Source organism: Rhinoderma darwinii, chromosome 3, assembly GCF_050947455.1.
Source record: "Rhinoderma darwinii isolate aRhiDar2 chromosome 3, aRhiDar2.hap1, whole genome shotgun sequence".
NCBI classification, from domain to species: Eukaryota; Metazoa; Chordata; class Amphibia; order Anura; family Rhinodermatidae; genus Rhinoderma; species Rhinoderma darwinii.
In genome coordinates this window covers 253,910,615-253,936,941 of record NC_134689.1, presented here as the reverse complement: position 1 = coordinate 253,936,941, position 26,327 = coordinate 253,910,615, and the positions used below count along the sequence as shown (strand labels likewise).

The following is a 26,327-nucleotide window of genomic DNA, read 5'->3' as shown; positions in this document are numbered from 1 at the left end:
TGGCCATTCACCAACCATCCACTACTCCATCCATCTGGACCATCCAGGGTTGCACGGCACTCATCAGTAAACAACACGGTTTGAAAATTAGTCTTCATGTATTTTTGAGCCCACTGCAACCGTTTCTGCTTATGAGCATTGTTTAGGGGTGGCCAAATAATAGCTTTATGCGCACTTGCAAACCTCTGGAGGATCCTACACCTTGAGGTTTGCAGGACTCCAGAGGCACCAGCGGCTTCAAATACCTGTTTCCTGCTTTGCAATGGCATTTTAGCAGCTGCTCTCCTAATCCTATTAATTTGTCTGGCAGAAACCTTCCTCATTATGCCTTTATCTGAACGAACCCGTCTGTGCTCTGAATCAGCCACAAATCTTTTCACAGTACGATGATCAAGCCTAAGTTTTCTTGAAATATCCAATGTTTTCATACCTTGTCCAAGGTATTGCACTATTTCACGCTTTTCGGCAGCAGAGAGATCTTTTTTCTTTCCCATATTGCTTGAAACCTGTGGCCTGCTTAATAATGTGGAACGTCCTTCTTAAGTAGTTTTCCTTTGATTGGGCACACCTGGCAAACTAATTATCACAGGTGTCTGAGATAGATTACAATGATCCAAAGAGCCCTAAGACACAATACCATCCATGAGTTTCATTGAAAAACTAATAATTAAATGTTTATGACACTAAAATCCAATGTGCAGAATAATTTGGAACATGGTGTATAATGACTGACCTGTCTTCCGTCTTTTTTTTTTTTTAAATCTATTTGGTTAAAATTGGCGTATGTGTTTTAAAATTATATACGCACACAAATAAAAAGCAGAGTTTCTCTTTCATGTGTAAATTGTAGCAATGCATTTCTCTCAGGAACAGTATGAAATTCCAGTGACAGCTGCTCTTACAACACCATATTTCTATTTTACCTTTTCCCAAGGTCAAGGTTGTGAAATGGCCAAACAGCTAGAATATGACCCCACTGGTGGTGTCTTTGAAGGACAGAAGTGTGCAATTCAGTAGTGTCTAAGGGCAGATTACCATAGTAATATCTTCCATCTCAGGTCAGGGATCTTCATACATAATATATTAGTGAATAACGCACACAGCAGCTTCTAAAACAAAATTTTATAAAGGATTGTAGGATTTCAAAATGAAGTAACATGCAAACATCCGCATAATATGAAGGGCGATGAAAATGTGTGTTACTCCGGAGAAAATGCAGCTGCAGGAAGGGTTGATTCACAGAAAAACAACTTAATAGGTATCGACATGGAGGTGAATTCATTAACCACAAAGTGCTGATAGGATTTGCAGCTTCAAGCAATTTTAGTATAACAGCATATTTGACAGTTCTCTGTATACAATACCTGTTTGCACAGCGTTGTATGTCAGTTGTTGTTCTATGACAGCCTACACTATAAAGAACATAAAAAACAATTTTTCCAGTAATCACATAACATCTACTGAAGTGACATCTGCAAAGAATCTAAATTATTCACACCTAAAACACATACTTGGATCTAGAAACATATAGTTTAAATAAATACTGTATAGTGGCTGCCCGTGGCAGGACTGGATTGGCGTTAATATGACCTCTTGGTAATTAAAGTGATTAAATGCTTCGTTATAATTTGCCATGGTGACACCGGCTCCTGTGTCTCTTTAAGATGGCTTATAAGGAGTTCATTATACGGTAGGTCTAACCTTGTTAGCAAGGAATGAAGAATGTTATTGACCTGCCACTGATTGGTTAAACTACTCTCACGCTGGTAATTAAGGAAAGAATGCCCTGAAAATGGGATTCCTCCAGACATTAGTAAGACGCCCTCTTACACTAGTTCTATCACTGAGATGCTCGAAGTTCACACAAGATTTTCTATTAAAGGAAGCAAAAGGACTAGAACAGGTTGGTTGACAGCAGCCATTTCTGTGATTCAAACTAATGCTAACTCGTAAGTGGTAGGCAGAGCGTCCTGATGGTCTCCATGGCTCCCGTATCCAGTACTGCCGTTAGCTCTATAGGATTTCAGAGCGCTGGCGGACACTCTGGATATGGGAACCATGGAGATGAGCAGGACACTGTCTCTAACTGCAGAGTTATGAGCAGCCGGCATAAATGGACTATACGCAGTCTGTGCTGCTGCTGGAAACCAGATCGGTAATACAAGCGATTTAGAAAAACAATGATCGTGCACCTTCCTGCACTAGAATCGTTTTTCACTGAACGTACGCTTGATCATATTGATGTTCTTGTGTTAATTATAGTTTAGGTTAGAGGTCATAGTGACAGGTTCCACTGGTTGCTGTGGGGATACCGACACTGAGGGGGAGGCGATTTATCACTTCTCTCTAAAAGAAAAACTGTAGCAACCAATCAGAGCTCAGTTTTCATTTCTTAACCGGTTCTGGAAAAATAAAAGCTGCACTGTGATAGATTGTGGCAACAAGGTCTGCTTTACTGTTAGACGCTTTATAAATGAGGCCAAATGTTTATACACAATGCAATGCATGTACACACTAGCTATATCTGAACATTGTAGGCGGAGTAAGAGCTGGGCCACGATGGAACATATTCAGGTAAACTGTGACATGCTTATAAAACCATAAAAATGCAAATGAAAAAAATATAGTTGTCCATAAAAAAAAAATGATGTTTACTTAGAGCGGTCTTAACACAGCATACACCAAGCTAAAACAGTAATCATTATTTATTCACATACTGCATGCGGCCCTGCAAAGCATATAGAGCACACAGTGAACAGATAAAGAGGGCTAGAAGAAAGAATATTTGTATTTGCGCCAGTCAACTGTGTTCTCCTAATGGTTTTGTGTAACTGTGGCTATTTCCCTTATTTCTACAAAAGAGGCCAAGCATAAGGTTCTCATTGTGTGGCGAGTGCGAGATTCCTCCTCAACCGTCAAGCTGACTTAGCACTTCTCGGACGCCAGAGATAAGCACCTCGCTCTCCTTGGGATGCATAAGCACAGCACTTTGCAGACGGCTCATATAAGAGTCAATAGTCTCCAGGGTTGGGGTCTCATTAGTACCTTGGCAAAGGAAGGGAGAATAAGATTAACGACTGACGTTTTGCTACTCATATACAGTACATTAAACATGTGTTTCTCAAACTTTATGTACAAATGTTATTGATTTGTCCATAACAATACACTTTTCATGTCCATCCTTTCCTACACTTACTGCAACATTTAGTCTAAATCAGAACTATTGGATTTTTCTTTACGAAGAGACCTTACTGTGTGTGAACGAATATGTGACTTAAAGGCCATGTAAACCTTTGAATGGCATTTTTTTTATTTTTAAATAAAAAGGTCAGTTAGTGTGATTGGTGCAACTTTATAAATAGTTTTTATAAAAAAAAATATTTGAACTTTTTGAGATATAAGCTGTTCTGTATTTTCTATACAGAGCAGCTGTATCGTTTGCTAAATCCTGTTCCCTTCAGGTCAGTTCATAACTTAGATGTGATAGATTACAGGTGTATCCTGTGTGTCAGAGACAAGCAGGAACCGCTGACACTGAACCAGTCAGGTCCGGGGGACTGACTGATTCAGGTCATAGCGAAAGATACAGCTGCTCTGTATAGAGAATACAGTGCAGCTGTATCTCAAACAGTAAAAATGAATTTTTAATAAAAACTATTTAGAAAGTTGCACTAATCACACTGACTGACCTTGAGATAATATATATATATATATATATATATATATATATTCCATTCAAATGTCTACATAGACTTTAAAGCATAGCTTACAGAGAACCATAGCGAACAACCTAAATAAATACCTGGAATAGGGACAGTGTGCAGGCAATGTGTAAGAGCCTGGCGGACGTTCTGTAAATGTTGCTGGAGCAGCGTGTTTCTCCCCTGTTCTTGGTTGAGCTCAGCCTCCAGTCTCTGAACTGCAGATCGCATACTTTCCACGTGTTTCTGTAAAGCTGCATTTCGCTCCTCAAACTCCACGTTTGATTTCCTGAGCTGTCTTAACTCTGCTTCTCGTGCTAAAGAAGCAATGATGGATGGCAATAAAGTAAGAACACAAATCACTAAAGAAGACTACGAATTTCTAAGTCTTCTGTCAACCGCATGCTGGCCCAGCAGTCCTACCTTTACTGTGATTCAGAAATTCCTCTGTGAAGATTGGAATATCAAACACTGGTCTCTCCTTCAGAACCACTTCTTTCTGAAAGCACATGAGAATAAAATGATGGAGAAAACAGTGTATGAGGAGGCAAGCTGAGAATGGAAGTGGTAAACAAAGCACCAGTGAGAGAAAAATGTTATATAGAACAGAGAGGTAACAGGTATGAGAAAAAGCTTAGTGAAAAGTGGAGAGGAAAGGACTGTACACACGGATGAATGCAAGAACTACATTATGTTACGCAAAAAGGGGATTACTGGGAAGTAACAGCCTGAGAAATGAAAGTGAAACAAGTATGCTGAATAGAGTAAAGATGAGGAATAACTTCAGAAGGTAATGTACGTTTTCATTTAAACACAATTTTATATTTTATACTAGTCCTTCTCAATGAATTAGAATATCATAAAAAGGTAATTTATTTCAGTAATTCAATTAAAAAAGTGAAAGTCATATATTATATAGATTCATTACACACAGAGTGATCTATTTCCAGCATTTTTTTCTTTTAATGTTGAGGATTATGGTAACGGTTAATGAAAACCCCAAATTTTGTCTCTCAGAAAATTAGAATATTATATAAGCCCCATTTCAAAAATTATTTAAAAAACTAGAGTATAGAGTGTAGAGTATATGCCCTCAATACTTGGTGGAGGCTCCTTTTGCATGAATTACTGCATTCATGTGGTGTGGCATGGTGGCGATCAGCCTGTGGCACTGCTGAGGTGTTATCAATGCGGCGTGGCATGGAGGCGATCAGCCTGTGGCACTGCTGAGGTGTTATCAATGCGGCGTGGCATGGAGGCGATCAGCCTGTGGCACTGCTGAGGTGTTATGGAAGCCAAGGTTGCTTTGATAGCGGCCTCCAGCGCGTCTGCATTGTTGGGTCTGGTCTCTCATCTTCCTCTTGACAATACCCCATAGATTCTCTATGGGGTTTAGGTCAGGTGAGCTTGCTGGCCAATCAAGCACAGTTATACTGTGGTAATTAAACCAGGTATTGGTATTTTTGGCAGTGGGGGCAGGTGCCAAGTCATGCTGGAAAATGAAATCAGCATCTCCATAAAGCTTGTCAGCAGAGGGAAGCATGAAGTGCTCTAAAATTTCCTGGTAGACGGCTGCGCTGACTCTGGACTTGATATAACACAGTGGACCAACACCAGCAGAGATGACATGACTCCCCAAACCATCACTGACTGTGGAAACTGCACACTGGACCGCAACCAACTTGGATTGATGCCTCTCCACTCTTCCTCCAGACTCTGGGACCTTGATTTCCAAATGAAATGCAAAATCTGAAAACAGGACTTTGGACACTGAGCAACAGACCAGTCCTTTTAAAGGGAAGGTGTCATTAATTTTTTATATTTTTTAATCATATTGCTTTTAATATGATATTAACATAAATTGTATTTGTGTTCTCATGTTCTACTTTTTACTTTGTTCTTACTTTTACTTTTCTATGGGGGCTGCCATTTTTTTTTCATCTCTGTATGTGTCGATTAACAACACATACAGAGTTGGAATACGGCACAAACATCCCCATAGAGAATGCGAACGGGAGCCATTCCATTCACTATAGCGTATGCCGCCTGTGTGGGAACGGCGCATGCGCCGCTCCCACACAGACCAAAACGAAGCTCGTTCGCAGAGCAAAATCCGGCACCATTTTCATGTGGACCAGAAGCCGCTGCCGGACAGTAAGATGACGACTTCATCCCATATGTTCAAGGAAGCGAAGGCGCAAGGAATAGGAGCAGAGGCGGCGGCAGGAGAAGGTAATTTATGTTTGTGTATGTGATGTGTGTATTATGTTCGTGTATGTTCGTGTTATACTGTCTGCTGAGCACTGTATCTAATCCTCCTACACTCTGCAGTCGCTCAGAAAATGGCGGCACAACGTGTAGGAGGTTTGAAGATTCAAACCGCTCCTTCTCCTGGCACTAGCCAGAATAAGGGAGGGGAGATTGTGTGAGGACACTAGAGAGAGTGTGTCCACCCCAAATTTGTAGCATAAAGCAATGAGGTTACTTTACCACATTGACCATGCTGCAATTTTGGGAACTACTCCCTCTAGTGGCCAGCACATGGAAATGTTATAAATTAGAATCGAAATTTATAATATTTCCTGACTTGTGAAAAAAATGAAAACAATGTGTAATCACTTAAATAATAATTGTTCAACTAAAAAAAAAAAAAAATTAAAAAAATTCTAGCGACACATTCCCTTTAAAGGCTTAGGATTTTGGGTTTTCATTAAAGCGGCTCTGTCACCACATTAGAAGTGCACTATCTCCTACATCAGGAGATGGGCGCTACAATGTCGGTAACAGCAGTGCTTTGTATTTAGAAAAACTATCTATTTTTACCACTTTATGAGCGATTTTTAGCTTTATGCTAGATTCTTAATGCCCAAGTGGGCGTGTTTTTACTTTAGACCACTTTGTTAAGAGAAGTGTATGACGCTGACCAATCAGTGACAAATCAGCGTCATACACTTCTCTCCATTCATTTACACAGCAGATAGCGATATAGCTATATCGCTATGCGCAACCACATACACAAAGACTAACATTACTGCAGTGTTCTGATAATGAATACACATGACCTCCAGCCAGGACGTGATGTCTATTCAGAATCCTGACACTTCTGAATCTTTTCTGTGAGATTTCCAGCAAGGCAAACGTAATCTCGCGAGATTACGCTGTAAACTGTCATTTAAAACGAGATTACGTTTGCCTTGCTGGAAATCTCACAGAAAAGATTCAGAAGTGTCAGGATTCTGAATACACATCATGTCCTGGCTGGAGGTAATGTATATTCATTGTCAGGACACTGCGGTAACGTTATAGTGTGTTTATGTGGCTGCACATAGCGATATAGCTATATCGCTATCTGCAGTGTAAATGAATGGAGAGAAGTGCATGACGCTGATTGGTCACTGATTGGTCAGAGTCATACACTCCTCTGTACAACGCCCACTTGGTCTAGAGTAAAAACACGCCCACTTGGGCATTAAGAATCTAATTAGCATAAAGCTAAAAATCGCTCATAAAGTGGTAAAAATAGATCGTTTTTCTAAATAAAAAGCACTGCTGTCACCTACATTACAGCGCCCATCTCCTTATGTAGGTGATAGGGCACTTATAATGTGGTGACAGAGCCTCTTTAACTGTTCACCATAATCATCAACATTAAAAGAAAAAAAATGCTGGAAATAGATCACTCTGTGTGTAATGAATCTATATAATATAGTAGTTTCACTTTTTGAATTGAATTACTGAAATAAATTAACATTTTGATGATATTCTAATTCATTGGGGACTAGTATATGAAACTGGTCTACATAAAGAGTTAAAAAAAAGTTGTAAATCTGTTTCATTACTTATCTTGAACTGACCCTTTGTTAGAGCCTGTAGTATAAAGGGGGTTTTACACAGGATGATTATGGGGCAATAAAATCGGCAAACGCTCGATCATCTGCTGGTCGTAGAGTTTTAAAAAAGTGAAATATTATCGTTGTCGGCAGCACATCTCCCTGTGTAAACAGGGAGACGCGCTGCCGACATGATAATAATGGATGGGTACCAGCGATCGGAGTAACGACCATACGTTCCCATCCATAGCTCCGTGTGACAAGAGCAAACGAGCGCCAATCATTGAGGTCTCGTTGATCGGTGCTCGCTGCACTGGCCGGTGTACAAGGGCCTTAACTCAGAGCTGTACTGACAATTGGAAACAGTCAATAAGCTTGTAACCCGACACACCACTGAGAATTAAGCGAAGCGTCTATATCACAGGGGGCAACTTTCCCACGAGATTACTGTACAGTGACAGGCGTAAAGAAGACACTTTCAAGAATGCAAATCACCAGAACAAGCTTTTAAAAGGAGTGCTCACATCAGGACAACCCCTAGCAGGGCTTAGTGGCCACCCCCAGGACGCTCTTCATGAGCCAGAGTGGAGAGCCACTAACAAGCGGTTGCCCTCACCGTCTTGGGCTGTCCATTTATTGCATGGGTGGCCATTCATACGAATATCCACTTTGTAATACATTTCCCTTGAAGTAAAATGTCTAGCCGTAGCTTCCCGGCAAAATCAGTATTTTTATTTCAATATGGAAGCTACAATATTAACTGGTTGCCGACACAGGACGAGTATGCTCGTCCTGAGCGGCGAGCACTTCGCGCATTAGGACGAGCATACTCGTCCTGTGTGACAGCCGTCTCTGCCGTCTCTGTGTGTGCGATCGAGAGCGGGGCAACGGCTGTAATACACAGCCACGGCCCCGCTCTGACAGCGGAGAGGAGAGAAACATCTTCTCTCCGCTGTTAACCCTTTGAACGCCGCGATGACAGCTGATCGCGGCGTTCAAAGAGAGGGGACTGCACATTGATCGCGTCACAGAATATAACTGTGACGCGATCAAAGCCCACAACTCGTATGGCCAGACAGCCCAGGGTCCAGTGAAGGACCCCAGGGCTGTCTGAACATATTTCCTGTTGTTAGGGCATACTGAGGTATGTCCTAACAACTGCCTGTGTACGATCAGTAACAGGCTAATGTACTGGCATATAGATCTATGCCAGTACATTGCAGTTACAAAATAAAAATCAAAATAATAAATCCCTTTATGGGATTAACAAAAAAAGTTAAATGATTGTAAAAAAAAAATAATGGTAAATAAATAAATAAAAAGTAAAAAAAATACACAGAAACACACATTTTTTATAATAAATAAACTTTTTAAAATATAAGTCCAAAAACATGAAATAATATAGACATATTTGGTATCGCCACGACCGTAACAACGTGTACAACAAATGTATACCATTATTTATGATGATCGGTGTATGGTGTAAAAAAATAAATATTAAAACTGCTGCGCAACTGCTTTTTTTCTGCATTTTAATCTAATTAAAAATTTATAGAAATTAAACGATAATGTATTTGTACCAAAAAATGGTACGTACATAAAGTACAACTCGTCCCGCAAAAAACAAAGTCTCATACAACTACGTCGTACAAAAAATAAAAGCGTTATGAGCGTCGGGATGCAAAGAGGGAAATGTAAAAAAAAATTGCTCTGTCCTCAAGGCTAAAATTGGCCGTGTCCTTAAGGGGTTAAAGAGGTTTTCTGTGATAACACAACACCAATTAACTATTTAGCACCATGTGCCGTGCACTTACATCACTGTTGCTGTGTAATTAGCAGTAAGTGCCATAAATGTACGCTTCAAGAATGAGGTGTCAGCTGAGATTTACAGCCATTTAACCCCTTCGATGCCACAGTCAATAGTGACAGCGGCATCTAAGTGGTAAGCCAGAGAGAGGGGACAACCTTTAGAACCCCATTGGCACCCGCATTCAAACCGCATGGTGAACACAATAAATTAAAAATAACAGCAAAATTGCTGTTTTTTTTCTATTCCCCCACATAAAACATTTGCTAAATATTTTTTAATACACAATATGTATCCCGAAATTGTGCCTTTAATAAATACAACTCGTCCCGAAAAAATCAAGCCATCATGCGGCTACGTTGACAGAAAAATGGTAAAAGTTATGGCTCTCAGAACGCAATAATGAAAAGCCCATTACAACCACGTCCTTAAGGGGTTATGTAGACATTGAGCCAACAGGAAATGCTGAGAGATTTCAGCTCTGAAGCAAGCAGAATTGTAAATGTAATTCTGGACTAAAATACAGGCTACACCTGTGTAGGTCTGAACAGGATAAGTAATGCATTGTATTCACAAATGTATTTAACTTTTTATGTTAATTATGTAGGTGAACTGTGAAATTGCATTGAAAGGCTTTAACTGTGTGAAGCATTCTCTTAAGGTCCTATTACACCGGCCAATTTTGGCTAAAATCGAGCACCGATCCACGAGACAGCTTGTGGATCGGCACTCGATTGCTCCTTTCACAAGGAGGACCGATCGGTTATGTATGGGGACAATCATCATGTTGGCAGCACATCTCCCTGTTTACAGGAGACAACGATAATATTTTGTGCTGCATAAACAATACGATCAGTCGATGAATGAGCGTTTGCTTGTTCGTCGGCTGATCGTTGCCCTGTTTTACATGGCAATGATGGAGTACGAGCATTCATATAAACGCTTGTTTGCCCAAGCATTGGCTCGTGTAAAAGGGCCTTAAAGAGGCTGTCACCAGATTTTAAGTGCCCATTTTCTACATAATGTGAACGGCGCTGTAATGTAGATAACAGCAGTGGTTTTTATTTTGAAAAATGATAATTTTTGACCAAGTTATAAACGAATTTAGATTTATGCTAATTCGTTTCTTAATAGACGAATGGGCGTGTTTTTACTTTTTACCAACTGGGCGTTGTGGAGAGAAATGTATGACACTGACCAATCAGCGACCAATCAGTGACCAATCAGCGTCATACACTTCTCATTGTTCCAGCCCAGGTTCTTTCACTGCACAATCACGCTGTAACAATGGGCTGGAACAATGAGAAGTGTATGACGCTGATTGGTCACTGATTGGTCAGTGTCATACATTTCTCTTCACAACGCCCAGTTGGTAAAAAGTAAAAACACGCCCAGTTGTCTATTAAGAAACTAGTTATCATAAATCTAAAATGGTTTATAACTTGCTCAAAAATGATAGTTTTTCTAAATAAAAACCACTGCTGTGATCTACATTCCAGCGCCGATCAGATTATGTAGGAGATTTATAATCTGGTGACAGAGCCTCTTTAAGTCTTCTGTGTACAGACACTATGACTGAACTTGTATCTTTCAGCACGGAGCAATTTGCACTTACATTCACCACTGTTCCTACTCTTTACCCAAATTTCCTCTACATGGCACCAGCTATTTCAGTGGGCATAGCTTTCTTACCTATAGAAATGAAAATGAGGTAATAATGCTGTACACTGGTCTATTTTAAATCCAGCTCTGTGCCAACTCCTCTCTGTTTACCTGCTAATATACTTTTACTATCCATATACCAACAACATTACCGAAACATTTATTATTTGCCATTATGTTCGTCTGATTTTACATTATACATAATGGGGAAGATTTAGCAAAACCGTCAATCAAAAAAATTTGCCCAGTTGCCCTTAACAACCAATCATAACGCTGCTTTTCCCAGAGCAGAATAAAAATTAAAGGCTGGGAGCTGCCAAGTTTCGATGGGCAACAAGGCCACATTTTCTGTTAGACAGTTTAGATAAATGAGGCCCTGTAGGTGATAATATATTTACCTTTCTCGCTCTTGATTCGGTAACCAGTTTTGGGTAGTGATTTCTTAGTTTCTTTATAGTACTTTTACACTTTCAGAGTTTACTTACTAGAAGCCCACATTTCACTTTCTTTAACCACCCTTAATTTGATATGAAAAAACAAAACACCCACAAAGAGGACTTTCTGCATGGTAGTGTAAGGGTGCGGTCACACGTGGCATAATTTTCCGTACAGAAAAAAAATCAGCTGCGGAAATTTGCATCATGTATTCCTATGGGTGGAATCAAAATCTGCAACACACACAGTCTAAATTTCTGTGCAAATTTCTCCGCTGCGTTTACTGTAGGTGTTACTGATTTTGGATGCACTGAACTAAGCAACACAAATACGCCATTAAATCTGCAAAAGTAATTCTGCTGCGGAATTACTGTGGTGTACTTCCACACCACCTGTGGCTGCATCCTTAGAGTCAATCAGAAAATCACAAATGTATAAGACATGTATAAGGGGCTTATCATGGAGAAGAATCCTCACCTCAGGATCACTGGAGATTGTACGGGATCCTTCTAAAAATAGAGAGAGGAATCATGAAGGAAATTCTCTATTCTGAGCCATATAACATATACCGAACCCCATTGACAATATTGAAATCAACTCCCCATCTCATAAAATCAGGTCAATGTCAAACTAGACACACACTCGCTATCACTCTAATTCAAAATTGCTATCCCTTCACCAGTCATCTGCCTTTTCTTCACCCGCGTGACTTTCAGACATACAAGCTCTTCCCCCACCTGTGTTTGCTCTCAACCCACACTACTTTCTCACCACACCTCACCCTGCCTCTGCTGCCTTCCCTTCTGACGACTCTGTGCCTTGCGGCTGTAAGATCGGTAGGCCTCTGTTTTCTGATACTGCTGCAGTTCCTTTGTATACCGTTCCTTGTCTCTTTCCGCTTCATCCAGGTAACGCTAGAACAACACACACAGCTCAGTGCTGGTGGAGGCGGAGAGAGTTTACGGGGAATATGGCAGAAAGAAAAGTGGATTAAAAAGGTAGGTGAAAGACAGAACAAGAAGACAGATGGAAGACAGAATGCAGATGGAAAGATCAGATCCAGAAGAGGTAATAGAATAGGGGATATGAATAAACAATGACTTGTTTTAGGCATGAAGGAATAACAAAAATTTCCGCAAAAGCCAAGCCTGCTGTAGAGAATATATTTATTTATTACAATGAATAAATAAAGATATTTTGAAGGATTTTCTTGGTATAGCACTGATAAAAGCTCATGATAGATTGTAACATTAGATCACCTGCTTCTCTTCAGCTGCCAACTTGCTCCATTCACTACCCACAATCCTAGTAATTTCAGGAAACGGGACATCTGGACGTTCCGTTCTTAGTTGCTCTCTTCTCTCATTCATGAAGCGTACATATCCAGTCAGTGGAGCTTTAGGAGCATTATTGTCACGTGGGCTTCTTTTCCTCTTGCGTCCTTTTGTCCACCCTCCACGCCGAGGTCTTGGTTGCTGCCAAAGTAGGAAAAAACATGTCAGGAATACAACATTACATACAAGCTTCCCTTCAATTAAATACAACTTAAAGATACGTTGCATGGCTGTTACCTGCTAAGGCCCTGTTCACACGGTGGAATTTTCACAGTGATTCTGACGTGTTTCCCACATCAGGATCAGCGTGAAAGATGCTTGTAAAAAGCCTCCCATTGCTTTCAATGGGACTCTGTCCTGTTGTTCATACTCGGAATGTAAATCTGCCTCGCTAAAATAAAAGAAATGTCCCTTCTTGACGTTTCTGCGACCTATTCCGCCGCAAAACCAGTGTTGGGTAGCCACACACAGATAACCCCATTGAACGAGGCTTGGCTGCGTGCAGATACTCGGCTGGTTGTACTGCAAAACGGCGGCAGGAATCCATGGGTCAGCCTTAGATTTCTGCTACGGATTCTCTGACAATTTCACGTCGGATTTCTTCCTTCGAAAAAATTACTTGTAAGCTTTACTTAAAATAGCAACATCTAATTTTTGCTTCCAGCTTTGGGTTTTTTCTCCTCTCACCTCTTCCACTTGTCTCCGTTCTCCACCATCTAACAACGGCTGCTCCACACTTGGATGCTGGGCCTGGTGATCTTGGTCTTCTTTTTGAGAGGTAGGGGCATGAGGTCCTCCAAGATTATTTGAGGAATCTGTGCTTTGGGTACTGTCAGACAGATAATATTACTTTTACAGTCTGAATGTTACATAATTAAAAATGAAAAATCAGCTAAATTTAGCAAGAATTTGTCAAATGTATTTATAGTCTCTTTAGCCTCCCATGTTTGTATACGTCAGTGTACTATTTTTTTCCGCTGTATGGAATAGTGCAGTCTGCTGCGCTATTCAAAACAGAGGCTTCCCACAAAAAAAAAAAAAATTATTATATATATATATATATATATATATATATATATATATATATATATATATATATATATATCATATACCCCGTGGTATATAGTTTTTTAAACCTGGTAGGCTATGGGTGACGGATTAGTGACATCTGCGGAGGTTTTTCGCCCGCATTTGTTTGGTAATGTGGAGCCGCAGCAAGACCATGTTTAACCCCTTCCCGCTCCTTGACGTACTATTACGTCATGGCAGCTGTATCGTTCGCGCTCCATGCCGTAATAGTACGTCTCGGGAGTAACGGCCGTTTCGGCCGTCCTCCCGACACATACAGGAGCTGTGACGCTGCTGTCTTGTTCAGCAGCTGTCACAGCTCCTACAGCGGGGACCGATCGCTGTGTCCCCGCTGATTAACCCCTTAAAAGCCGCGTTCTATAGAGATCGCGGCTTTTTAGGGGTTAAGCTGCCATCGCCGGCCTGCTACGCGATAGCGGCCGGCGATGGTGACTATGGCAACCGGACACCAAACAATGGCGTCCGGCGATGCCATAGACGGAAGCCTAGTGGGTCCTGACAACGTCAGGACCCACTATGCTTGCTGTCAGTGAGTAGCTGACAGTTCTAATACACTGCACTACGCATGTAGTGCAGTGTATTAGAATAGCGATCAGGGCCTCCTGCCCTCATGTCCCCTAGTGGGACAAAGTAATAAAGTAAAAAAAAAGTTAAAAAAAGTTGTGTAAAAATAAGAAAATAAAAGATTTAAAAGTATTAAAAGTAAAAATCCCCCTTTTTCCCTTATCAGTCCTTTATTATTAATAAAAATATATAAACAAACAAATAAACTATATATAATTGGTATCGCCGCGTCCGTAACGGCCTGAACTACAAAATTATTTCATTATTTATCCCGCACGGTGAACGCCGTAAAAAAAATAAATAATAAACTGAACCACAATCACAATTCTTTGGTCACTTCACCTCCCAAAAAATGGAATAAAAAGAGATCAAAAAGTCGCATGTACCGAAAAATGGTACTGATCGAAACTACAGTTCGTTACGCAAAAAATAAGTCCTCGCACGGCTTTATTGATTGAAAAATAAAAACGTTATGGCTCTTAGAATAAGGTAACACAAAAAGTGAATGATTGTTTACAAAACGTATTTTATTGTGCAAACGCCATAAGACATAAAAAAAACCTATAAACATCTGGTATCGCCGTAATCGTATCGCCCCGCAGAATAAAGTGAATATGTCATTTATAGCGCACGGTGAACGCTGTAAAAAAAAACGAAAAAAAAAACAATCGTACAATTGCTGTTTTTTAGTCACCACGCCACCTAAAAATAGAATAAAAACTGATCAAAAAGCCGCATGCACCCCAAGAAAACTACAATGGATTCCTCAAGGGGTCTAGTTTCCAAATTGGGGTCACTTTTGGGGGGTTCCCAATGTTTTGGCACCACAAGACCTCTTCAAACCGGACATGGTGCCTAATAAAAAAGATGCTTCAAAATCCACTAGGTGCTCCTTTGCTTCGGAGGCCGGGGCTTCAGTCCATTACCGCCCAAGGGCCACATGTGGGACATTTCTCAAAACTGCAGAATCTGGGCAATACGTATTAAGTTGCGTTTCTCTGATAAATCCTTTTGTGTTATAAAAAAAAATGGTATAAAGAGGATTTTCTGACAAAAAAAAAAATGTAAATTTCACCTCTACTTTGCTCTAAATTCCCGTGAAACACCTAAAGGGTTCATAAACTTTCTAAATGCTGTTGTGAATACTTTGAGGGGTCTAGTTTCTAAAATGGGGTTTTTGATAGGGGTTTCTAATATATGGGCCCCTCAAAGCAACTTCAGAACTGAACTGGAACCTAAAAAAATAAATAAATGAGGCAATACTTCGCTTCTTACATTATACTGATAATGAGCCGTGCCCACCCCGAGATGACCCCAGTTTTGACCGTTTGTATAAACGGAGACCCCTATTAGACCGTTCCAGTGCCCGGTTTTCCCCAGCATACACCCCTGAGAAGTGTATTTCTATTGATGAGTCCCTGGTACATTTTAAAGGGAGGGTTCAATTCCGCCAGTACCTGCCGGGTAAGAGGGCAAGGTATGGCGTGAAGATGTATAAGCTGTGAGAGTGCATCAGGGTATACCTACAGGTTTAGGCTATATGAAGGAAAGGCCACCCCCAAACCAGACTGCATCCTGGACTACAATAGGTACATGGGAGGGATGGACTTGTAAGATCAAGCCCTGAAGCCCTACAGCGCCATGCGGTGTGGTATAAGAAGCTGGCCGGGCACATCATACAGATGGCATTGTACAATGCGTACATGCTACGTCGATGTGCAGGCCAGACGGGAACTTTCCTGGAATTTCAAGAGGTGATTATCAAGAACCTAATCTTTAGGGACCAAGAAGGGGGGGCACCCAGTACTTCTGGAAGCGAGCCCACACGCATCGTACCAGGGCAACACTTTCCAGGAGAAGTTCCCCAAACTGGCAAGAAGGGAAAAAGTCAAAAGAGGTGCAAAGTCTGCTATAAGAGGGGGTAAGGGAGGACACAATATATCAATGTGACACGTGTCCCGAATAACCAGAGCTCTGTATGAAAGTGTTTTAAAATTTATCATACATCCCTTGGTTTATAATTTACCCCAATTTTACTTACCCTGATGCACTCCACACAGCTTATCCCCCCTCGTCTTTCCCCTCTGGGCCCTGCTGTGTGTCCAGGCAGCTGATAACAGCCACATGTAGGGTATTGCCATATCCGGGAGAACCCACATTACAGTTTATGGGGTGTAGGTCTCCGGTCAAAATGCTCACTACACATGTAGATGAATGCCTTAAGGGTGTAGTTTTTAAAACGGGGTCACTTCTTGGGGGTTTCAACTGTTCTGGTACCTCAGGGGCTTCTGCATACATGACTTCGCACTAGAAAATCCCCAGTAGGCCAAATGGTGGTCCTTTCCTTCTGAGCCCTCCCATGGGCCCAAATGGCAGTTTATCACAACAAATGGGGTATTGCGGCCCTCAGAACAAATTGCGCAACAGAATGGGGTATTTTGTTTCTTGTGAAAATAAGAAATTTTCAGCCAAAACTACATATTATTTGAAAAAAATAATTTTGTTTTCATTCCCAGCCCAATTCAAATAAGTTCTGTGAAAAAACTATGGGGTCAAAATGGTCACAACACCCATAAATGAAGTCCTTGAGGGGTGTAGTTTCCAAAATGGGGTCATTTGTGGTTGGTTTCTATTGCTTTGATACCTCTGGGGCTCTGCAAATGCGACATGGCACCCGAAAACCAATCCAGCAAAATCTGGACTCCAAAGAACACACAGCGCTCCTTTCCTTCTGAGCCCTCCCATGGGCCCAAACGGCAGTTTATCACCTCAAATGGGGTATTGCCACACTCAGGACAAATTGGGCAACAGAATGGAGTATTTTATTTCTTGTGAAAATAAGAATTTTTGAGCTAAAATGACATATTATTGGAAAAAATATATATTTTTTTAATTCCCAGCCCAATTCAAATTAGTTCTGTGAAGAAACTATGGCGTCTAAATGGTCACATTACCCATAAATGAATTCCTTGAGGGGTGTAGTTTCCAAAATGGGGTCACTTCTGGTGGGTTTCCATTGCTTTGATACCTCTGGGGCTCTGCAAATGCGACATGGCACCCGAAAACCAAACCAGCAAAATCTGTACTCCAAAGAACACACAGCGCTCCTTCCCTTCTGAGGCCTCCCATGGGCCCAAACGGCAGTTTATTGCCACAAATGGGGTATTGATGCACTCAGGAGAAATTGGGCAACAAAATTGAGTATTTTGTTCCCTGTGAAAATAAGAAATTTTGGTAAAAAATTACATCTTATTGGAAAAAATTTCATTTTTTTAATGTCACAGCCCAATTGAAATAGGTGCTGTGAAAAAACTGTGTGGTCAAAATGCTAACAACAACCATAAATGAATTCCTTGAGGGGTGTAGTTTCCAAAATGGGGTCACTTTTGGTGGGTTTCCATTGCTTTGATACCTCTGAGGCTCTGCAAATGCGACATGGCACCCGAAAACCAATCCAACAAAATCTGGACTCCAACAAACATATAGCGCTCCTTTCCTTCTGAGCCCTCCCATGGGCCCAAACGGCAGTTTATCACCACAAATGGGGTATTGCCACACTAAGGACAAATTGGGCAACAAAATGGGGTATTTTGTTCCTTGTGAAAATAAGAAATTTTGATCACAAGTGACATTTTATTGGAAAAAATGACATTTTTTTCATTTCAGAGCCCAATTCAAATACGTGCTGTGAAAAAACTGTGCGGTCAAAATGGTAACAACAACCCTAAATGAATTCCTTGAGGGGTGTAGTTTCCAAAATGGGGTCACTAATGGGGGATTCCTACTGTTTTGACACCTCAACACCTCTTCAAACCTGGCATGCTGCCTAAAATATATTCTAATAAAAAAGAGGACTCAAAATCCACTAGGTGCTTCTTTGCTTCTAGGGCTTGTGTTTTAGTCCACGAGCGCAGTAAGGCCACATGTGGGACATTTCTAAAAACTGCAGAATCTGGACAATACATATTTAGTAGTGTTTCTCTGTTAAAACCTTCTGTGTTACAGAAAAAAAAATGAATAAAATTGAAATTCAGCAAGAAAAATGAAATTTGCAAATTTCACCTCCACTTTGCTTTAATTCCTGTGAAATGCCTGAAGGGTTAAAAAACTTTCTAACTGCTGTTTTGAATACTTTGAGGGGTCTAGTTTTTAAAATGGGGTGTTTTATCAGGGTTTCTAATACATAGGCCCCACAAAGCCACTTCAGAACTCAAGAGGTACCTTAAAAAAAAGGCTTTTGAAATTTTCTTAAAAATATGAGAAATTGCTGTTTATGTTCTAAGCCTTGTAACGTCCAAGAAAAATAAAAAAATGTTCAAAAAACGATGCCAATCTAAAGTAGACATATGGGAAATGTGAACTAGTGACTATTGTGGGTGGTATAACCGTCTGTTTTACAAGCAGATGCATTTAAATTCTGAAAAATGCAATTTTTTCAAAATTTTCTCTACATTTTGCAATTTTTCACCAATAAACACTGAATATATCGACCAAATTTTACCACGAACATGAAGCCCAATGTGTCACGAGAAAACAATCTCAGAATCGCTTGGGTAGGTTTAAGCATTCCGACGTTATTACCACATAAAGTGAAATATGTCAGATTTGAAAAATGGGCTCTGAGCCTTAAGGCCAAAACTAGGCTGCGTCCTTAAGGGGTTAATGTTGGTCTAAGTAGTTTTCTAAGTGCTATTTTCTTTGGGTGTTTTTACACAGTCCGTCAGGCAATCCATACTCTTATTGGTTAAATGCTGTGCAAACTGCGTTTTTCGGACGCAAGTCCATGCTCGGTTCTGCTGGTTGTTCCCCTGACCGTTTTGCCTCGTTTGGTATATAGTTTCCAATTTTGTATGCGAGTTTTTAATGTTGAAACATCTCTAAAAAACGCAAAGCTTACTAACCCAATTGAAAGGCCACATGCGTTTTTTCCTGCGGCCCAAAAAATCCAGCAAAAGAGCGCAGTGGAAACCCAGAATTAGCCCCCATGCATACGAACGTAAAAATGGCCGTAATTACGGGCCGTAATTACGGCACGTTTTTACGGGCCCATGGACTCCTATTGGCCACGGGTACCTCCCCGTATGCTTATGGGAAGGTGCCCGTGTCGTTAAAAAATATAGAACATGTCCTATTTCAGGCCGTAATAACGGCACGGGCAGGCCCATAGAAGTCTATGGGGCTCCCGTAATTACGGGTGACTACGTGTGTGTACCCGTAATTACGGGAGCGTTGCTAGGCGACGTCAGGGGATAGTCACTGTCCAGGGTGCTGAAAGAGTTAACTGATCGGCAGTAACTCTTTCAAAACCCTGAACAGTGAGTACCGATCACAATATGGAACAACCTGTAAAAAAAAATAGAAGTTCATACTTACCCAGAACTCCCTGCTTCTTCCTCCAGTCCGGCCTCCCGGGATGACGTTTCAGCCCATGTGACCGCTGCAGCGGTCACATGGACTGCCGCGTCTTCCAGGGAGGTCGGACTGGATGTCAAGAGAGGGACGCGTCACCAAGACAACGGCCGGGTAAGGCCCCATGCACACGACCGTAGCCATGTGCACGACCGTTATTTTCGGGTCAGCCGCAAGCAAGTCGCGGGCAATGCACATGGCCACAGCCATTATTTTCAATGAGCCCGGACTGCAGAAGACGGCCGTAATAAGACATGTCCGTTCTTTGTGCGGTGCGGGCTCCCGGGCCATGCACAGACTGTAAAAACTACGGTCGTGTGCATGGCCCCATAGAAATGAATGGGGCCGCAATTCTCCCGTGGATTTTCGGGGGAATTGCGGCCGCAAAAGCATGTTCGTGTGCACGGGGCCCAAGTATGAATTTTTTACTTTTTCTGCGGAAAGGGCTGTCCCTTTCTCTCTATCCTGCACTGATAGAGAGAAGGGCTGCCGATTACTGCAGTGCAATTTTGCAGCGAAAACGTGCCCGGAAATACTGGTGCAATACGTGTGACCAAGGACCCGTATTCACGCCAGTATTTACGGAAGGAAAAAAAATAAGTTTGTGTGCATGAGGCCTTACTAAATCAGCAGGCAAAGAAATGTCAAGTCAATCTGGGTCATACTTAGTAGCAATAAGGTACCCGTGGCCAATAGAAGTCTATGGGCCCGTAATAACGGGCGTTTTTACGTTCGTGTACATGGGGCCTTACTAATACAAACTACAAGCAATGGTCATCTGTAATGTTTACATAAAAAACAACATACAAAAAAAAAATTGATTTACAAAACCAAGTAAAGCCTTTTTATCTCCAGTTTTCGATACACTAGCAATATCTAATGTAGATCGGAATCTACACAGGAAAGTCTCAAATTTTGTCAAGTCAAAGAACATCAGTACAAACAATAAGGAATAGATCCTGCTGATCGTTGCCATGTAGTCATTTTTCATAAGTCTACAAGTATATGGATTTTCCAGAATACTTACTGTAACGTACACATACCTAAAGACTTTCTTTAAAGTCCTTATACCTAAAGACATGGAGTGCAACTCATTCATAAACAATCCAAGCCCCCCCAAGGAAAAAACAAGAAGAACTGGCTTGTAAAAATCCAACCCAGGCAATTTATATTTCCTAGCTACTGCAGCTTTTTTTTAACCCCTTAACGCAGCATGACGCAACTGTACGTCATGGTTTGCCCTGCATTAAGAGGCCATGAAGTACAGTTACTTCATGGTGCTTTTCTGTCACTATGTGAAAAGACATGGTGACAGAACAGTGACATCAGTAGTCACAGACAGTCGATAGTCACTGGGACTCGTCGGGTGAACAATCTCTGCGCAGCACCACCTGCGATCGCTGTGATTGGTCAGTTAGTAGTGACTGACCAATCACGGTATTGCAGCACGGTTACCGGGCTAAAAGAGCCAGGTAGCCATGATAGGCGATCGGCTGTTAGCAACAAGAGGCCTAACAACGGCCTCTTGTCTGCAAAGCACGGCGGCCTGTTGGCTACGCTCCCAGCCTTTAACTCCTTAGATGCCACACTCAAAAGGGATTGCAGCATCTTAGTGGTTTCCAGGAGATCGGCATCGCTTTGATGTGGTCGCACGGATACCAATCGTTTTCAAAATGGGGTGATTTATAGGGGGTGTATAGTATATAAGGCCCTCAAAACCAGTTCAGAACGGAACCGGTCCCTAAAGTAAGGCTTTTGAAATTTTATTGAAAATGTGAGAAACTGCTGCTAAAGTTCTAAACCTTGTAACGTCCTAGAAAAATAAAAGGATGTTCAAAAAACAATGCAAACATAAAGTAGACATATGGGATATGTGAAATAGTAACTATTTTGTGTGGTACCACTATCTGTCTTACAAGCAGATACATTTAAATTAAAAAAAATTCACATACATTTTGGTGTTTTTCATAAATAAACACTGAATGTGTCGACTAAATTTTACCACTAACTTAAAGTCCAATGTGTCATGAGAAAACAACCTCAGAATCGCTTGAAAAAATAAAAGCATTCCAAAGTTATTACCACTTCAATTGACACGTCAGATTTGAAAAAAAATGGTCTGGTCCCTAAGGCCAAAACAGGCTTAGTCACTAAGGGGTTAAAAACTCGCATACAAAATTGGAAACTATATACCAAACGAGACAAAACGGCCAGCGGAACAACAAGCAGAACAGAGCATGAACTTGCGTCTGAAAAACACAGTTTGCACGGCATTTAACCAATAAGAGTATGGATTGCCTGACGGACTGTGTAAAAGCACCCAAAGAAATTAACACTTAGAAAACGACTTAGACCAACATTAAGCAAAGTTTGAACAAGGTATGACTTCATTAGTTGATACATAGAATGACCATCACTTAGTTCTTTCAGCATTCCACAAGTGTGTGCGCTATGGGCTGTCAAAGTGCATTTCTGGGAGATGACCGACATCGGAAAGAGGTTATTAAAGAGCTAAGGTCCCTTTCACACTGCGTTTCCTGTGCATGTTTGACGTATGCATCAGGAAAGCTCTCGGCACATACGCCAAATGTACCCACAGCCTCCCAAAGAGTTTTTGGGCCTCCATCGAGCAAACCATTCTTTTTCCTGGATAGAATAGCATAGACAACTACATTATTCTATCCAGAGGAATTCCACAAAACAAATGCATACCGCGCTGTATACAAAAAAAAGCCTATGGGTGACAAATGTAACTGTATAGCATTTGTCACAGGCATCAGTGGGAGTGGCACATTGACTAGGTCGAGTCCACATAAAATAAAACATATATACACATATATATATATACACTCCCCTATACTCTCCGCTTTTCCCCTCAGACTCTCACAGGAGGCCGTGGCTGATACAAGGTACTTACGCCCAGCAGCGTCAGGGCCTTATATGTGACGTAGAACTCAACGTCCCGAGTGCTGTGTCACATACGTCGTCCTTACGCTGCCCGGCCTGCTGTGAGAGGCCTAAAGGGAGAAGCGGAACGGAGTACATAGATTTTTATTTTATTGTCCGATGGGGAAAGGGGGGGGGGGGGATAGTTCAAAGGAAAGGGGGGGTGGAGTGATCAGTGGAGGGGTGCAAGGTGGGGAGCTAGGTGCGCGGCCCGGCACAGGCCTCTAGCTTGCTATGCCTCACAGAGCTAGGAGGTCCACAGCTAAGAGCTGGTGTTAGAAGTTACATCACTTTTTGGTCCATGAGTGGCCCTGCCCCTTTTGTAAAGTCATGCTCCTTTTTAAAAAGTGGCGAGGGCGGCGTAACATGTCCAAGAGTTGCAATTTACCCCTGAATTGTGAGTCTTGGGCATTTTGCAGAATGCAAATCTACGACTACTATGAGAGGGAGTAGACTTGCACCATAACGTATGCCAGTTTCTAGCGTAAGTTATGGTAAATCTGTCAATCCGTCGAAGGCTCAGCCTCCACTTGCTAAATCTCACCCCTTTTCTTGCCACTTTCAGAAAGTAGCGAGAGAAGTAAAAAGTCATACATTTTAGTACAAATAAGGGAAGGGATATGATGACCGCAAATCTCTCTCACTCAGAGTTTTGCGTTAAAGAATCATCTCGTTGCAAAATAATGACACATCCTTGAAAGCATTCTTTCTGAAAGTATGTGGTGACGTTGTTTACGGAGATGCAGAAATGGGTTGAAAGAAAAACAGCTTTCAGTCATCTTGAAAAGAAATATGTCCAGCATCCTCCAGTAAATATGCCAGTTGGACTCTGCCACCCTGCTCTGAAGCTCATGCCACATCTGCTGCTCATCAAGCCCAGAGGACAAGGCTGTACAACAAAGCTAATACATCAGGTGAACCTGAAGAGAAGGCACAGCATCCATTTATACTTCCAGCCACAGACAATCAGAATCTTTTCTAGCAAAAAATGAAATACCTATCATATAAAAAAAACTATTTTTTGATTTTACAAATACGTTAGGTTTTTGGATAGAGAACGCAATTTTTATCAGCGAGCAGTTTCAAAGTTACTTCCAAACAATGGACATTGCCAGTGAATGAGAGAACCTGGTCCCTGTCTAATGGGGATTGTCTGGCCCCACAGATGAGAAGGCAAGTCATTTCAGACAGTCAGGGATGTCTACCCATATAGCAAACATCTCTCAGGCCTCAGGCATACGACCATGCTTTTGTGTCCGGAAATTATCCACATTTGGCGGAGCCATTCATTTCTATGGCCTCGTACACTACCATGGTTTTCACGGATCCGTGGTGAGGCCGCAAATTGGGGCCACAAAAACTCAGGACAAGTCATTCTACACTCCAGATTTGCGGCTTCACAAACTCGTGACCTTTTTTTTTTTTTGTCGCGGATCCGTGAATCCTGATGACACACGGATGCACAACAAAAGTTTATTTGCAGGCAAATGGACTGCTACGGTCATGTGCATTAGCCCTCAGGCTAAATGACCGGTAGTGATTGTTTTCAATTGACCATATTCACTTAAAGAGGCTCTGTCACCACATTATAAGTGACCTATATTGTACATGAGGTGATCGGCGCTGTAATGTAGATTACAGCAGTGTTTTTTATTTAGAAAAACTAGCATTTTTGATGGAGTTATGACCTATATTAGCTTTATGCTAATGAGTTTCTCAATGGACAACTGGGCGTTTTACTTTTTGACCAAGTGGGTGTTGTGGAGAGGAGTGTATGACGCTGACCAATCAGCGTCATACACTTCTCCCCATTCATTTACACAGCAGATAGCGATATATCTATAATCGCTAAGTGCAGCCACATAAACACACTATAACATTACTGCAGTGTCCTGACAATGAATAGACATTACCTCCAGCCAGGACGTGATGTGTATTCAGAATCCTGTCACTTCTGTGCAGGTCTCTGTGATTTACAGCACAGCACAGCGAGATCTCGCTGTAAATGACAGCTTACAGCGTAATCTCGCGAGACTACACCTGCTATGCTGTAAATCAGAGAAAGTGCAGAGAAGTGGTCAGGATTCTGAATACACATCCCATCCTGGATGGAGGTAATGTGTATTCATTGTTAGGACACTGCTGTGTGCAGTGTAAATGAATGGGCATTAGTGTATGACGCTGATTGGTCACTGATTGGTCAGCGTCATACACTCCTCTGTACAACGTCCACTTGGTCAAAAAGTAAAACACGCCCAGTTGTCCATTGAGAAACTCATTAGAACAAAGCTAATATAGGTCATAACTCCGTCAAAAATTATCGTTTTTCTAAATAAAAAATACTGCTGTAATCTACATTACAGCGCCGATCACATCATGTACAATATAGGGCACTTATAATGTGGTGACAGAGCCTCTTTAAATTAAAAAGTTCTTCCATCAGATGGGTCTAATGTTGTGTATGAACATTCTTATTTCAGGATATCAGGGAAGGAAGAATGGCTTCTCACAATCAAACTCTATCAATGCTATAAAGCAATTATATCTCTATAGATGCATTCACAGTCTTAATTTGACCAAAAGCCAATCATAACAGAGTCGTAGTGTGTAAGCCCAGCCTTTGTCTGTCCAATTTCTCATGATGATAAACAGGCTGCGGAGAACAGCAGCACAAAAGAGTGTGTACAATGCATTATATAAGGCTGGTCTACATAGCAAACAAGCCAGCACATTCAGACATTGCTGTTCCCACCAGCTATTCTGTCGTGTATGCCTAGGCCTGGATGGAGGAATGGACTTTGACACATGCTTCGGATTGTGTTACCTGATAGGCTAATATGACGGAGTACAACAGATGACAATGTCAATCCAATGGTGTTCCCTGATCGTAGATGGCAAAGCCTCAGCCCTACAGTTTATTACTGTAGCTCATGCATGAGTGACGTTAAGTGCATGAATAAATATTAGAAGTTACAGTACAAGCAAGTTTGACAGTGACTGACAAAGAGCATAAACAAGGCTGCGAAGCATACCATTTCTGTCTAATCTTCAGCCTGACATCTTTATTTCTCCAAGTTTCTATCTACTTTGCTGGATCTTATGTAATTGTACATCCTCTAAGCAGAAAACTCCGGTAGTACACTTTCTTCATAGACAATATAGAGCAATTCTCCTCAGAATACTGAGCGATCGACCTAGTTATTATGATAAAATTATGACGATCCAGCTTTCTTCGTAATCCTGAGGTACCAGTTTATCGGAAATTGTTGCCGTTTCACACATACACAGATAAAGAAGTCCAGCAGGCGGAGATCATAACTGTATATGCATAAACATCCCTCTAGGCCTCCGGGCATTCTTCACACTGTACAAAGGAATATATCTTTGTAGGTCCCATGCTGGAGCCAACATTGCTGGTGCATGGTGGGTATATTGGCACCAACACCAGTAATGTATACCCATAGGAGTATTGTAGAGATCTGTATAATGCCCAAGCAGATATAATTTTACACATAGAATAAAGAATGCCCTGAGGTCAAAAGGAATACTT

At 41.4% G+C, this 26,327-nt stretch overlaps 1 protein-coding gene across 3 annotated transcripts in view; it reads right to left on the bottom strand.

The window, feature by feature from the left end:
- Positions 1-1,107: 1,107 nt before the first annotated feature.
- The window catches only part of HMG20A (high mobility group 20A), a 37,122-nt gene continuing 11,902 nt past the window's right edge, over positions 1,108-26,327 (bottom strand). For 2 of the 3 annotated variants that reach the window (XM_075857768.1, XM_075857769.1), the window contains 7 exons: positions 13,457-13,598; positions 12,695-12,910; positions 12,217-12,349; positions 11,913-11,944; positions 4,125-4,200; positions 3,803-4,018; positions 1,108-3,045 (listed from right to left, as the gene is read on the bottom strand). In XM_075857768.1, the coding sequence (XP_075713883.1) occupies positions 2,909-3,045; positions 3,803-4,018; positions 4,125-4,200; positions 11,913-11,944; positions 12,217-12,349; positions 12,695-12,910; positions 13,457-13,598 (952 nt within the window). In that variant the 3' untranslated portion in view covers positions 1,108-2,908. The remainder of the gene's footprint in view (positions 3,046-3,802; positions 4,019-4,124; positions 4,201-11,912; positions 11,945-12,216; positions 12,350-12,694; positions 12,911-13,456; positions 13,599-26,327) is intronic. The other variant, XM_075857770.1, reaches the window with a different exon arrangement.